The 12,035-nt window shown below is 43.1% G+C and overlaps 2 protein-coding genes across 2 annotated transcripts in view; one reads left to right on the top strand and one right to left on the bottom strand.

Moving 5' to 3' along the window:
- The window catches only part of LOC138970797 (cysteine--tRNA ligase, cytoplasmic-like), a 173,912-nt gene that overhangs the window by 130,222 nt on the left and 31,655 nt on the right, over positions 1 to 12,035 (bottom strand). The window lies entirely within an intron of this gene.
- The window catches only part of LOC138971945 (uncharacterized), a 44,846-nt gene that overhangs the window by 25,894 nt on the left and 6,917 nt on the right, over positions 1 to 12,035 (top strand). The window contains exon 4 of the mRNA XM_070344790.1: positions 10,901 to 11,074. Coding sequence (XP_070200891.1) covers positions 10,901 to 11,074 — 174 coding nt within the window. The remainder of the gene's footprint in view (positions 1 to 10,900; positions 11,075 to 12,035) is intronic.

Raw genomic sequence — 12,035 nt, 5'->3', positions numbered from 1 at the left:
AGTGGACAGAAAAGAGACGTCGCCTGTCGCTGAAAAACGGAAAATGGAAGACGACACAATCATGTCCTGGTCAAAAAAGTAACGACCGCATGTTGACATTGCTTGTCAAAACAGCGTCGCTTGAATATCAGGGAATACAAGTCGTTTATCGTCACAATTCGTCAGGGAACACAAGCCCGCATAGGGCCAATATCCAAGAGAACTCAAGTCGTCACAAGTCGTCTGAGAACACAAATCTTAGACGTCAAAGAAATTGCCAGTCTTCAAAGACACAAGTCGTCACTTGCACGAAATACCATAAGATACAACAACAACAACAACAACAACAACAACAACAACAACAACAACAACAACAACAACAACAACAACAACAACAACAAAAGTCTGCTGCTTGCTTTGAAAAAATAAATGGGAAAAAAGTTAGCCAATCTGATCATGAGACAAACCAAAAAGGACACACCACTAGTTTTCAAAGAAAAACTGTGGATAACTCTTATAGCAAGTAAGACAAAGCTGAAAAACAACAAGAAAGGTAAACCGATATGACCGCCACAATAGAACCAGGGTGTGACTAACTGCCCAAGACACCGTCGTTGAAACTTGAAACCGTTACGGAGGGGGGGGGGGGGGGAAAGAGAGAGAGAGAGGGGTTGTGTGGTGAGAGAGATGAGTAAGCAAATGTGGCCATCAGAGAGGACATACAAGAACGTTGCTAAAAGTCAAGATTGACCAGCAGCAGAGTGTGATGAACTACCAAGGCACAGCAAAGACAATTCTGCAAGTCACCAAATTAAGAAAATGCGGAGAAAAAAATCAAAATAAGCCAAAAACCAAGAGACCACCAGAGATGGCATGAAAAGATGTTGCCAATCGTCAAGGTTGGTCGGGAGGAGGATGTGGCGCTTTCTGGCTACGACCTGTTGGCGTGCGAAGAGCACCTCAAATCACAGGCTTCCCCCATTACTGGCAAGACAAAAATGGCCCCCGCGGAAACCCAAGAAACGGCCACACTGCAGCGCACGATACAACGTTAGAACATGAAACTGGCTGTAAAATGAGCGAGAGCAATCTTTTTTACGTCAAGATGTGTTTTTTATGTCCCTCTCTCAAAAGACGGCAGGTTCTCGTTTTCGTCATCTCCTGCTCGGGGTTTCAGTTAAAAAAGGTATAGCTTGTTTTTCAGCCAACATCTTGAGCCGTTGTTTTTGTTTGTTTGTTTGGTTTTGTGTTTTTTTGTTATAAAGGGTATAGCTTCTTTCTTCATCTCATTTAGCCGATCTCCTCATGTTTTCGGCTGTTAAGGGTATAGCGTTTGCACGAGAGAATTGTTCAAAGCATGTACGAGAAAAACGAGAAAGTGAAAGACAGATTGTTTCTCTGTTACACTTCAAATTAGACTGTGTTTATGTTGACATAATATGGTTCTGTTTTGAGGTTTTTGTTTCCAGGAGAAAATAGGTTTGAATATCGAGATAGTGTCCGATGCTAAAGGCAGCTGACAGTGGTCATGATTGTCCTTGTCGTCAACGCACACGATTTTGTTTTTGGCAGAGGTATCATTTGGGAGATTGCGTGAAGAAAGTAAGAAAGAAAGAAAAAGAACTCTAATTTGTTTTCGACACTTTCTGACTGAAGTAAAATAACCTTTCAATTAAAATTGTCAACACTACAACACTACAGTTTGTTCTTAACAAAACAAAATGACAGCGTATCCTTTTTTACTTGAATCAAAGACCATCAAACAAATAACTGTCTAGGACATCTCTGTTTTATTTAAGTATTCACCTTCGGTCTTTAAGACTGTCGTTGTTAATTGCTCCCTCATCCCTGAAAAAAACCACCGTCTCAAGTAATGTTATCCCCCAAACCCCATCGCCTACCACCCCGCCCCCTCTTTCCTCCACTTTTTCCATGGAGAAATCAAACAGGTTGCAGGCCGATCCCGAAACCCAAGGCTTTCCCTCTCACGCTCACTTCACACAATATACCCCTTCCCCATAGGAACAAAAATCAAATGTTCATTTCACTGCAAGCTCACTGACGACAAAAAAGAAAAGAGTTTAAAATCTCATTACAAGGACGCTTCAGTGGAGTTAACCATGAAGTCATTAAGGATCCAGACCGCTCGCTTGCAGCCACGTTTAACAGAGCAGTGATTGAGCGTCAAACAGACTCTGCGAAGGTCTCGTCGGGAATCATCTCCCCTTAAAACCGACCCCAGCTCCCCCTGGTGGCCGCCTCTCCAGGGGAGATTACTCATCTCTCCATGATCCGGGAAATTAGTGCGAAGTTCACGTGCACCGTAGCGTTGTCAAGGTCTAGGCTGGCCAGCACGCGAGGACGTCGCAAAGAAAACAGTGTGTGTGAGTGTGTGGATTGACTCTCCTGTCGGACTTTGATGGAATGGAGAGTCCTGCCTGCTGTCGTGTCTTTTTGGGCGTTGTCGGAGAGGCTGATCTAATCACAACAACAAAAAGTTGGGGGTGGACTGACTGCGATCGACAGGCAGTGACAAGCCAGCAGCAGCTTCTTGTCTTAGTCAGTTGTGAACTGCTGTGAGAACTGATCTAAACTTGACGGTCAGACAGACAGTGATGGAGAGGCTGGGTACTTTGATGGAATGGTGGGTCCTGCCCACTATTGTGTCTTGTTTGAGCATTGGCTGAGAAGTGATCTAATCACAACACAAATCTGGGCGTGGGAGTGACTGGCAATGACGAAACCAGCAGCTTCTGCTTCTGCTGCGACAAATAAAAATTATTAAGAAGTTCACTTCTTCATTGATGGAATGGTCCTTTGCCATCTCTTTGCGTGAACTGCTAACAGCTCGTCCCGTCCAAACGGTATGGGCGTGGACTGTCCGGTACAGGCGATGACGAAGAGGTCAAAAGCTAACACTGACGGAATGGTCCAGCCTGTCCCTTATCAATCTTGTTTTCTTCAAACTGCTTGGAACTTGTTCCGTCCAAACGGTACAAGCGTGGACTGACTTTGGGCAGATAATGACCAAGAGTTCTGCAATTCTGATGAAACAGTTGCGCCTGCCTCCTACCGTGAGTATCCCCTTGAGTAAATTACTGCACACAGATTACAACAAAACAACTACAGGGTGTGGTCTGGTCTCGCTGACGCCACAGTGGTCATGAACACTGACAAGGTACTGATGAAACCAAAACAAGCTTGTTCGGATGACAAAATTACCGCAGCGCGGCACCAGTCACGGCCTCCATAGTTGCTGTCCGAACGAACGACGAAGAAGGACGACCAAAAAACAGGGTGGAAAGTCATCACACTGTGATGGAATAGGTCTGTCCTTCCATTCCGTCCGTCAGTCAAAGCAAACACAGATGACCTTTCGTGATTTTGTGCATTCTGCTGCCTGTCGAGGATTGCCGTGAGTAATCTTATCAAAACAACAGCTGGTTGAGGATCAGGACCAACATTGACGAAGATGTATGCGACAGTGACAGAATGGTCTGCTCTATCCACCACACGTGCACGCATATGCCCCCTAGACTCAGACTGATTGATCTAAGCACAATATAGGCAAAGTCTGCATCTGAAAAGGATGACGATGTTTCGTATCAAGGATGACGTACGGGTACGGCTATATCCATCCCGTTTAAGGCTGCGAACAGATACATCTCAGGTAGATTTTGATATTGGTGAACGACCTACAACCGCTGTGACAAAAATTATCACCAGCTCTTGGTGACCTCTGTTGCGAAAACCTTTCTCGGAACATTTTCAGCATGATCCCCCCTTGTCGCTTCATGTCGATGCCTTCCCTGAATCCTACAAACCGTTCTCACATAATACAGATTTGATGGAACTGTTTGAGCTGGCATTCAGATATACCACAATATTATGACCTTGCAAATTCATAACTGCACTTCAAAAACCAACTGAGGTTTGTATCGAGCAAAAACGACGCCTCGCAACAATCGACGATGAACAGACACGAGCTAAATCCAAACCTTGAATGTAGCCCTCTACAGGAAAAGAAAAAAAATCTTCAGGAATCCTTAGTTGAACCCGACAGATCGTGGGAGAAGAGAGAGAGAGAGAGAGAGAGAGAGAGAGAGAGACAGAGACAGAGACAGAGACAGAGACAGAGACAGAGAGAGAGACAGAGAGGCAGAGACAGAGAGAGACAGAGACAGACAGAGACAGAGAGAGGGGGAGAGAGAGAGACAGAGAGGGGGAGAGAGAGAGAGAGAGAGACAGAGAGAGAGAGAGAGAGAGAGAGACAGAGAGAGAAAAGATCCCCTTAAAAAAAAGATGGTTTCCTTGCTTTTCCCTTCATCAAAATGCCGAAGGGCGCCGAGACAAAAGGCGGACCATTGAGGGTCGGCCGATACCATCACACGCGCTCTTGTTTCTCGCCCTCCTTGTGCCCAGGGGTCACTTCTTGGGCCTCTCTCTTTTGCCGCCATTAGCTACTTCCGTTGGGAAAACACCCTCTGCTTGCAAAGCAAACACTGCCAGACCTTGTCGGACAAAAAAAATTGTAGAGATGTTGAGGTGAAGGTAAAGGAGGAAGGTTGGGGGTGGGGATGAAAAAGCTGTGAGGATGTACGGTCGGGGTGGGTGGATGTATTATTGTTCTCCAACCCTTTAGCACTAAAGGACCCATAGTTCTTCCTGAAGATGCTGCTTCGTGGAACGGTCGCGTGACTAAGTTCCAAAACAACACATGCCAAAATACAAGGTCGCTAAAATACTGGTACATTTCTGGCTCAATGAATGGGTTAGGGAGGAGAGAGTTATAACCAAACCTAGCTTTTCATTGAAAGGATTATAGTATTACATTCCATTTTTTGTATCACTTGTTTTGTGATAGCTTGGGTGCACGTGAAGATCCATATCAGCGTTGTCACTCTTAGATATTGTCATTGTTTTTAAGTACCCCTTTTTACAGAATGTATATATAATTTTATATAACATCAGAAATTGTGAAAGAAACAATTGAAAGTCAGCAGAGACTTTCTTCCGAGATTTGTTAAAATCTCTTAGCAGAGAAAGAGAGAGAAATAAGTATCCCTTCACAGACAGCCTATTGGGAGCATCAGACCCTCCTCAAAGGGGACCGAGATTTACAGAGCAAAGTCCCTTTGTGGGGGACGTATCACAAGGTAATCTAGTCCTGAGGAGGACCATTGTTTTTGTACCTAGACCAGACACGTGTCTCATCAGTGGTCAGGTGGTACTGATGGCGAGAGTTGTCAACCCATGGTATCCAACTAAGAAGCAAACCACTCTCTCTCTCTATATATATATATATATATATTTATTCCCCCCTCTGCTTCTTTACCTCTGTAAACTTGTAGGGGCAGTTATTTTTCGATAATGACCCAGCAACCAAACAAATAACGACCCAGCAACAGCCTGAATCCTCGATAGTGCAATGGGTTGAGAAGTTGTTCTGTTTCGGTACTACTTTTTGCGACTGAAAAGTTCCGAACGCTCTAACGTACGAAGTATACATCTCTGGAGCAAACAATACAAACATACCGCATTTAAATTAACAACTACAGGCCTGAACACATGAATCTTCATATAAAATCCATGAGTTCGGTTGTTTTCTGAATCTAGATTTGCCGTGCTCAAACGTTCATCACAAGCAATTTCCCGCAAGGCAAGTAACTCATACTTTGTCTAGCGACAAGAGTAGTTCCCCTTCTTTTCACTCAGTTTCTTCGACAACAGACTGCAATCCGACGGTCAGTTTTCAACAATATTTCATTTAATAAACAGATCACACGCAACCAAATGCACACATCTCATCAATTTAAACAACATAAAGCGGTTTCATACACTATTTTCCCCAGAAAACTGAACTTCATACAGTTTTTAACGTTGGAACACGGGTGCAAAAGTTCGTCTGCTAGTCCCATTTGACGAAAGAACATTATCCTAAGCGATACCAAAACATATACAGAACACACAATATCTGCCTTTGCCGCCACAGCAGAATAACAGCATATCTGTGTACTTGAGTTTAGTCCAAAATAGGAAAACTGACAAGAAGTGTTAACAGAATGGAATGATTTGCACGGAACTATACAACCGCGCATTAATCGATCGCCTGCGCAGGTTGACTGGTTGAGTGAATAGGATTCGATCAAACTTTCGCAAAAAAACTCCTCTTTTCTTTGAATAACTGAAGAAAGGAGGAATAAAGAGGTTACACACCTCGTCTCAGTGATTATAAAAAATAATGGTCTCAGTTCGCGGTCATGAAAAAGCTCGCTAAAGCTCGCATTTTTCATGATCCGCTAACTTCGACCATTATTTTTAATAATCACTGAGACTCGGCGTGTAACCTCTACTTATTCCCCCCTCTGCTTCTTTACCTCTGTAAACTTGTAGGGGTAGTTATTTTTCGATAATGACCCAGCAACCAAACAAATAACGACCCAGCAACAGCCTGAATCCTCGATAGTGCAATGGGTTGAGAGGTTGTTCTGTTTCGGTACTACTTTTTGCGACTGAAAAGTTCCGAACGCTGTAATGTACGAAGTATACATCTCTGGAGCAAACAATACAAACATACCGCATTTAAATTAACAACTACAGGCCTGAACACATGAATCTCCATATAAAATCCATGAGTTCGGTTGTTTTCTGAATCTAGATCAGACGTTCATCACAAGCAATTTCCCAAGGCAAGTAACTCCTACTTTGTCTTGCGACAAGAGTAGTTCCCCTTCTTTTCACTCAGTTTCTTCGACAACAGACTGCAATCCGACGGTCAGTTTTCAACAATATTTCATTTAATAAACAGATCACACGCAACCAAATGCAAACATCTCATCAATTTAAACAACATAAAGCGGTTTCATACACTATTTTCCCCAGAAAACTTAACTTCATACAGTTTTTAACGTTGGAACACGGGTGCAAAAGTTCCGCGTCTGCTAGTCCCATTTGACGAAAGAACATTATCCTAACCGATACCAAAACATATACAAAACACACAATATCTGCCTTTGCCGCCACAGCAGAATAACAGCATATCTGTGTACTTGATTTTAGCCCAAAATAGGAAAACTGACAAGAAGTGTTAACAGAATGGAATGATTTGCACGGAACTATACAACCGCGCATTAATCGATCGCCTGCGCAGGTTGACTGGTTGAGAGAATAGGATTCGATCAAACTTTCGCAAAAAAACTTCTCTTTTCTTTGAATAACTGAAGAAAGGAGGAATAAAGAGGTTACACACCTCGTCTCAGTGATTATAAAAAATAATGGTCTCAGTTCGCGGTCATGAAAAAGCTCGCTAAAGCTCGCATTTTTCATGATCCGCTAACTTCGACCATTATTTTTAATAATCACTGAGACTCGGCATGTAACCTCTACTTATTCCCCCCTCTGCTTCTTTACCTCTGTAAACTTGTAGAGCTAGTTATTTTTCGATAATGACCCAGCAACCAAACAAATAACGACCCAGCAACAGCCTGAATCCTCGATAGTGCAATGGGTTGAGAAGCTGTTCTGTTTCGGTACTACTTTTTGCGACTGAAAAGTTCCGAACGCTCTAATGTACGAAGTATACATCTCTGGAGCAAACAATACAAACATACCGCATTTAAATTAACAACTACAGGCCTGAACACATGAATCTCCATATAAAATCCATGAGTTCGGTTGTTTTCTGAATCTAGATCAGACGTTCATCACAAGCAATTTCCCAAGGCAAGTAACTCATACTTTGTCTAGCGACAAGAGTAGTTCCCCTTCTTTTCACTCAGTTTCTTCGACAACAGACTGCAATCCGACGGTCAGTTTTCAACAATATTTCATGTAATAAACAGATCACACGCAACCAAATGCACACATCTCATCAATTTAAACAACATAAAGCGGTTTCATACACTATTTTCCCCAGAAAACTTAACTTCATACAGTTTTTAACGTTGGAACACGGGTGCAAAAGTTCGTCTGCTAGTCCCATTTGACGAAAGAACATTATCCTAACCGATACCAAAACATATACAGAACACACAATATCTGCCTTTGCCGCCACAGCAGAATAACAGCATATCTGTGTACTTGATTTTAGTCCAAAACAGGAAAACTGACAAGAAGTTTTAACAGAATGGAATGATTTGCACGGAACTATACAACCGCGCATTAATCGATCGCCTGCGCAGGTTGACTGGTTGAGTGAATAGGATTCGATCAAACTTTCGCAAAAAAACCTCCTCTTTTCTTTGAATAACTGAAGAAAGGAGGAATAAAGAGGTTACACACCTCGTCTCAGTGATTATCAAAAATAATGGTCTCAGTTCGCGGTCATGAAAAAGCTCGCTAAAGCTCGCATTTTTCATGATCCGCTAACTTCGACCATTATTTTTGATAATCACTGAGACTCGGCATGTAACCTCTACATATATATGCGTTATTATACTTGTTTCAAATTCCTAAGAACCTAAAACTGCAAAACTGGGTAGCAGCATATGAGGATGAATATGGGAGGGAGGGGGTCGGTATGGGCGGTGGGGGTGAAGGGCAGGGTTTCAGGGATAGTGACGTGTCACAATCACAGAGAAACATCCACGTTCGGTAGAGGAATCACGTTCTGTAGTCGAATAAAAAAAAACTAGACTTTTTTTTTTAAGTTTCTCAACACCGCTGGGTGTGCGAAACTGGGAATGCGAAGGCTTCGTCATATTCTTTATCCCAGCTAATGGACAGTGCTCTCCAATTTGTAATTGTCATCGATTTTTTGTGTCAAAGTCCTGGCGACTAAGCGACATGTTTGAAGTATCAACACGACCTTTGAGGGCAAGAGTGTTTATTGTGGATTTTTGACTCGTCTGCTCTCCCTTCGAGTCGCCCGTGCCTGAGGGTGTGTTCACAAGACCCTCCTTCTGTTTTCATGGCATCTTGCGTGGCTCCATTATCGTTCGTGGGAGGACGGTACCCTTTGGATTCCTCTTCCCTCTATTCTCTTTCTTTTTCTTCTTTCCAAAGCCCTTTCTATCCTCTTTATTCATCCCCCCCCTTCTCTCTCTGTCTGTGTGTCTGTCTGTCTGTGTGTCTGTCTGTGTGTCTGTCTGTCTGTCTGTCTGTCTGTCTGTCTGTCTGTGTCTGTGTGTCTGTGTGTCTGTCTGGTCTGGTCTGGTCTGGTCTGGTCTCTCTCTTTCTGTCTCTCTCTCTCTCTCTCTCTCTCTCTCTCTCTCTCTCTCTCTCTCTCTCTCTCTCTCCACAAGTCTTCCATTCTCCCCTCCTCCCAACTCCCATACTCCCCTCCACCCCCTTTCCGGATTTCATTCACAGGGGAAAAAGCTATTCTTTGCGTCATTTTCTCGCATTTTCACATTCTTAAAATAGGATTGCTGCCTTCACTTCCACGTTTGATGACTTGTATGTATGGAAGAAGACATTACCTTTAGAATATAAAGGGCTTTAGCTTTGCGATGATTGCTGTTTTGTGAACTGCTGATAAGTTCCAAAAGAGCATTTGAATTGTTCACTCGAGCTTTGTGTCATTTCAATGCCATAAAGAACTCAGAAAGTACACATTTTCGCTAGAAATTGACCTTGCAACACTTGCTCGTCCCACGTCCTTACACTCCTGGCGCGACGACAAAGTTTGTTAAGACTCGACACGCTAGTCCAGAAACCCCATAGAACACTGCAGTACAGTGGAATCATATATCATCACTTAAAAATAATGTAAGATCGCCCTATGTAATACTTAACCCCTTCTAAGACCTTGCTTTTTCATACTGTTGGTTGATAAAGTAAAGTTACCTCAATATGATGACTCTCTCCTTTCAAGTTAAGGCCTGGTTTTCACTGATTATTGTAGTCTTAAGACTAGAGTTCCTCTGTAACAAAACTCTGCCTCTGTATTTTGGGGGGAAAGTAGAGGAAGGGGAAAAGAGGGGTGGGAGGGGGAGTCGTGTATCGATTCAAATTTGAAGAGAGGATGTTAATTTTCTTTGTAGCACTCTCGAGTGTGTGGCCAAGAGAGGGCGAGAACAACACTTTTTAAGCCACGAGAAGGGCCACTACTTTCCGTCACGCAAAACTTTCCTTTCCCTCCTAATTAGAACGGGGACAGTGTGTCGGCACAGGGAGCGCCATTTTGTTTGTCTTGCCAGCACTGGGGACATTTGCACAAGATTTCCAAAATTATGATGAGGATGTTGTTCGCTTTTCCCAGTTATAATCCTAATGAAGCGAATGTCCCTTGTTCCAAGTTCGAAAATTGAAACCCCAGCTGTGTGCCGCCAAAGTTGACATTTTTGGTTGTGTGCTTCAATTGAATACGTTGTTAAACACAGTTTAAGCGTCACAATTGAATTCTGAGTGCATTTTAATGAAGTGGATGGGGACCGGGTCAGGAAATCTGCGGGAATGATTTTCAGTATGCACATGTTCATTTATTACTGTATTATACGCCTGACCCGTTTGCTGCGGATCGGTTGAACTTCTTTTTTTTTTGTCGGTTTCCCAATTTGTACTGTAGCTTCTGTCTTTCGTGAAAGATACAGGCACCACAATCTCCTGTGATTCAACCGTTGTTGAATTTACGGCTGGATGTTTTTCTTGGATTGTTGTTGTTGTTGTTGTTGTTTTTGTTGTTGTGGGTGTTGGTGTTGTTGCCTCATTTTTTTTCTTTTAATAATGTAAAATCAGTCATACAATACTTTAATACAGCTTAACACAAAGCACTTCTCTGCATGCGTGATTTCAGCGTATTTCAACCGTTGTCGTTGTTGTACTTACAGCCGGAGGTGTGTGTGTGTTGATGTTGTTTTTTTGGGGTTTTTTTTGGGGGGGGGCCTCATCTTTATCTTAACAATGTGAAATCAATCAATCGATCACATAACACCGTAACATGCCCTCAACTCAACGCATTTCTCTGTGTGTGTCTTTGCAGCGTATTTCAAGCATCCGCGGTTGATCTGCAGCCCGTACGCGAAGAACGCGCACCCAGGCAAAGGGCTGTACATCCAGATGGGCTATGTGGTGGAGCAGGACTTCATGCGCATCCCCATGGAATCCAGGCATCTCGGCCCAGAATGGAAGAAGGGCAGCTGCAGGCCTCAAATGGGTAAGAAGTCAATGCAAAAAGTTATAAGAGAGGGGGGGGAGAGGGCAGAGGGGAGAGAGACAGAGAGAGAGAAGAGACAGACAGATAGAAGAGACAGACAGAGACACACATAGAGACAGGCATAGAAAGAGAGACAGAGAGAGAGAGAGAGAGAGAGAGAGATGTTTACGGACTCAGTGATTTTGCTGCTAGAATGTATCATCAGTATGGTGCAGCATTTTATATCACTCATTTGAGAGAGAGAGAGAGAGAGAGAGAGAGAGAGAGAGAGAGAGAGAGAGAGAGAGAGAGAGCTCAAACTTTTTTACCCAAGGATATAGTTGCAATAGGCCCATAAGGTCCCGTCTTATAGATAGTCTTCTAATTTAGTGTTGGAGATGAAGAAAACCGACGTAACAGTAATACGCACAAAACTGCAAGAAAGAATGCCCTTTTTCCATACAGAAAGAAAACAAAAGCAGAAAAAAATAACTCCGCCCAATTTGATGAGGCTTACGAACAGCAGTACTGCTCATTCGTGACATTTTAAGTACTGATGGAATCAGGCAAGAAACCGTTCACAAATCTGGCCTTTGGGGAAAGTAGTGCTTATCACGCGCACAATCGTTGTACAAAATACAAAACAACAAAGCAGACTCTCCAGGCACATTAGAAGAAAAACAAACAAAAACTCTCTTTGCGCAGTAAATGCAAAAACACAACTCAACACAACAAAAGAACAAGGAAGATCCTTCACAATCCTTTCCACTTTCTCAAAAGGCTATCACAGGCCTGGAGCGCGGGATGCACAATTAATTATTCATCAAATCGATGACAAGACCTAGATGGTAGTCCGGATGTTGAGGCGACACGTTTCGGGCGTGGCGAGAAACTCCTGATGTTATGCGAGATTCCCTTTGGGAGTTGGTACACAATAAGACATGTTGAAAGTGGAGACGGGGAGAAGTGGGGGTGATTGTTT

Source organism: Littorina saxatilis, linkage group LG7, assembly GCF_037325665.1.
Source record: "Littorina saxatilis isolate snail1 linkage group LG7, US_GU_Lsax_2.0, whole genome shotgun sequence".
In the NCBI taxonomy this organism is placed as follows: Eukaryota; Metazoa; Mollusca; class Gastropoda; order Littorinimorpha; family Littorinidae; genus Littorina; species Littorina saxatilis.
Note: the sequence above shows the minus strand (reverse complement) of the source record. Positions and strands in the feature narration are given on the sequence as shown.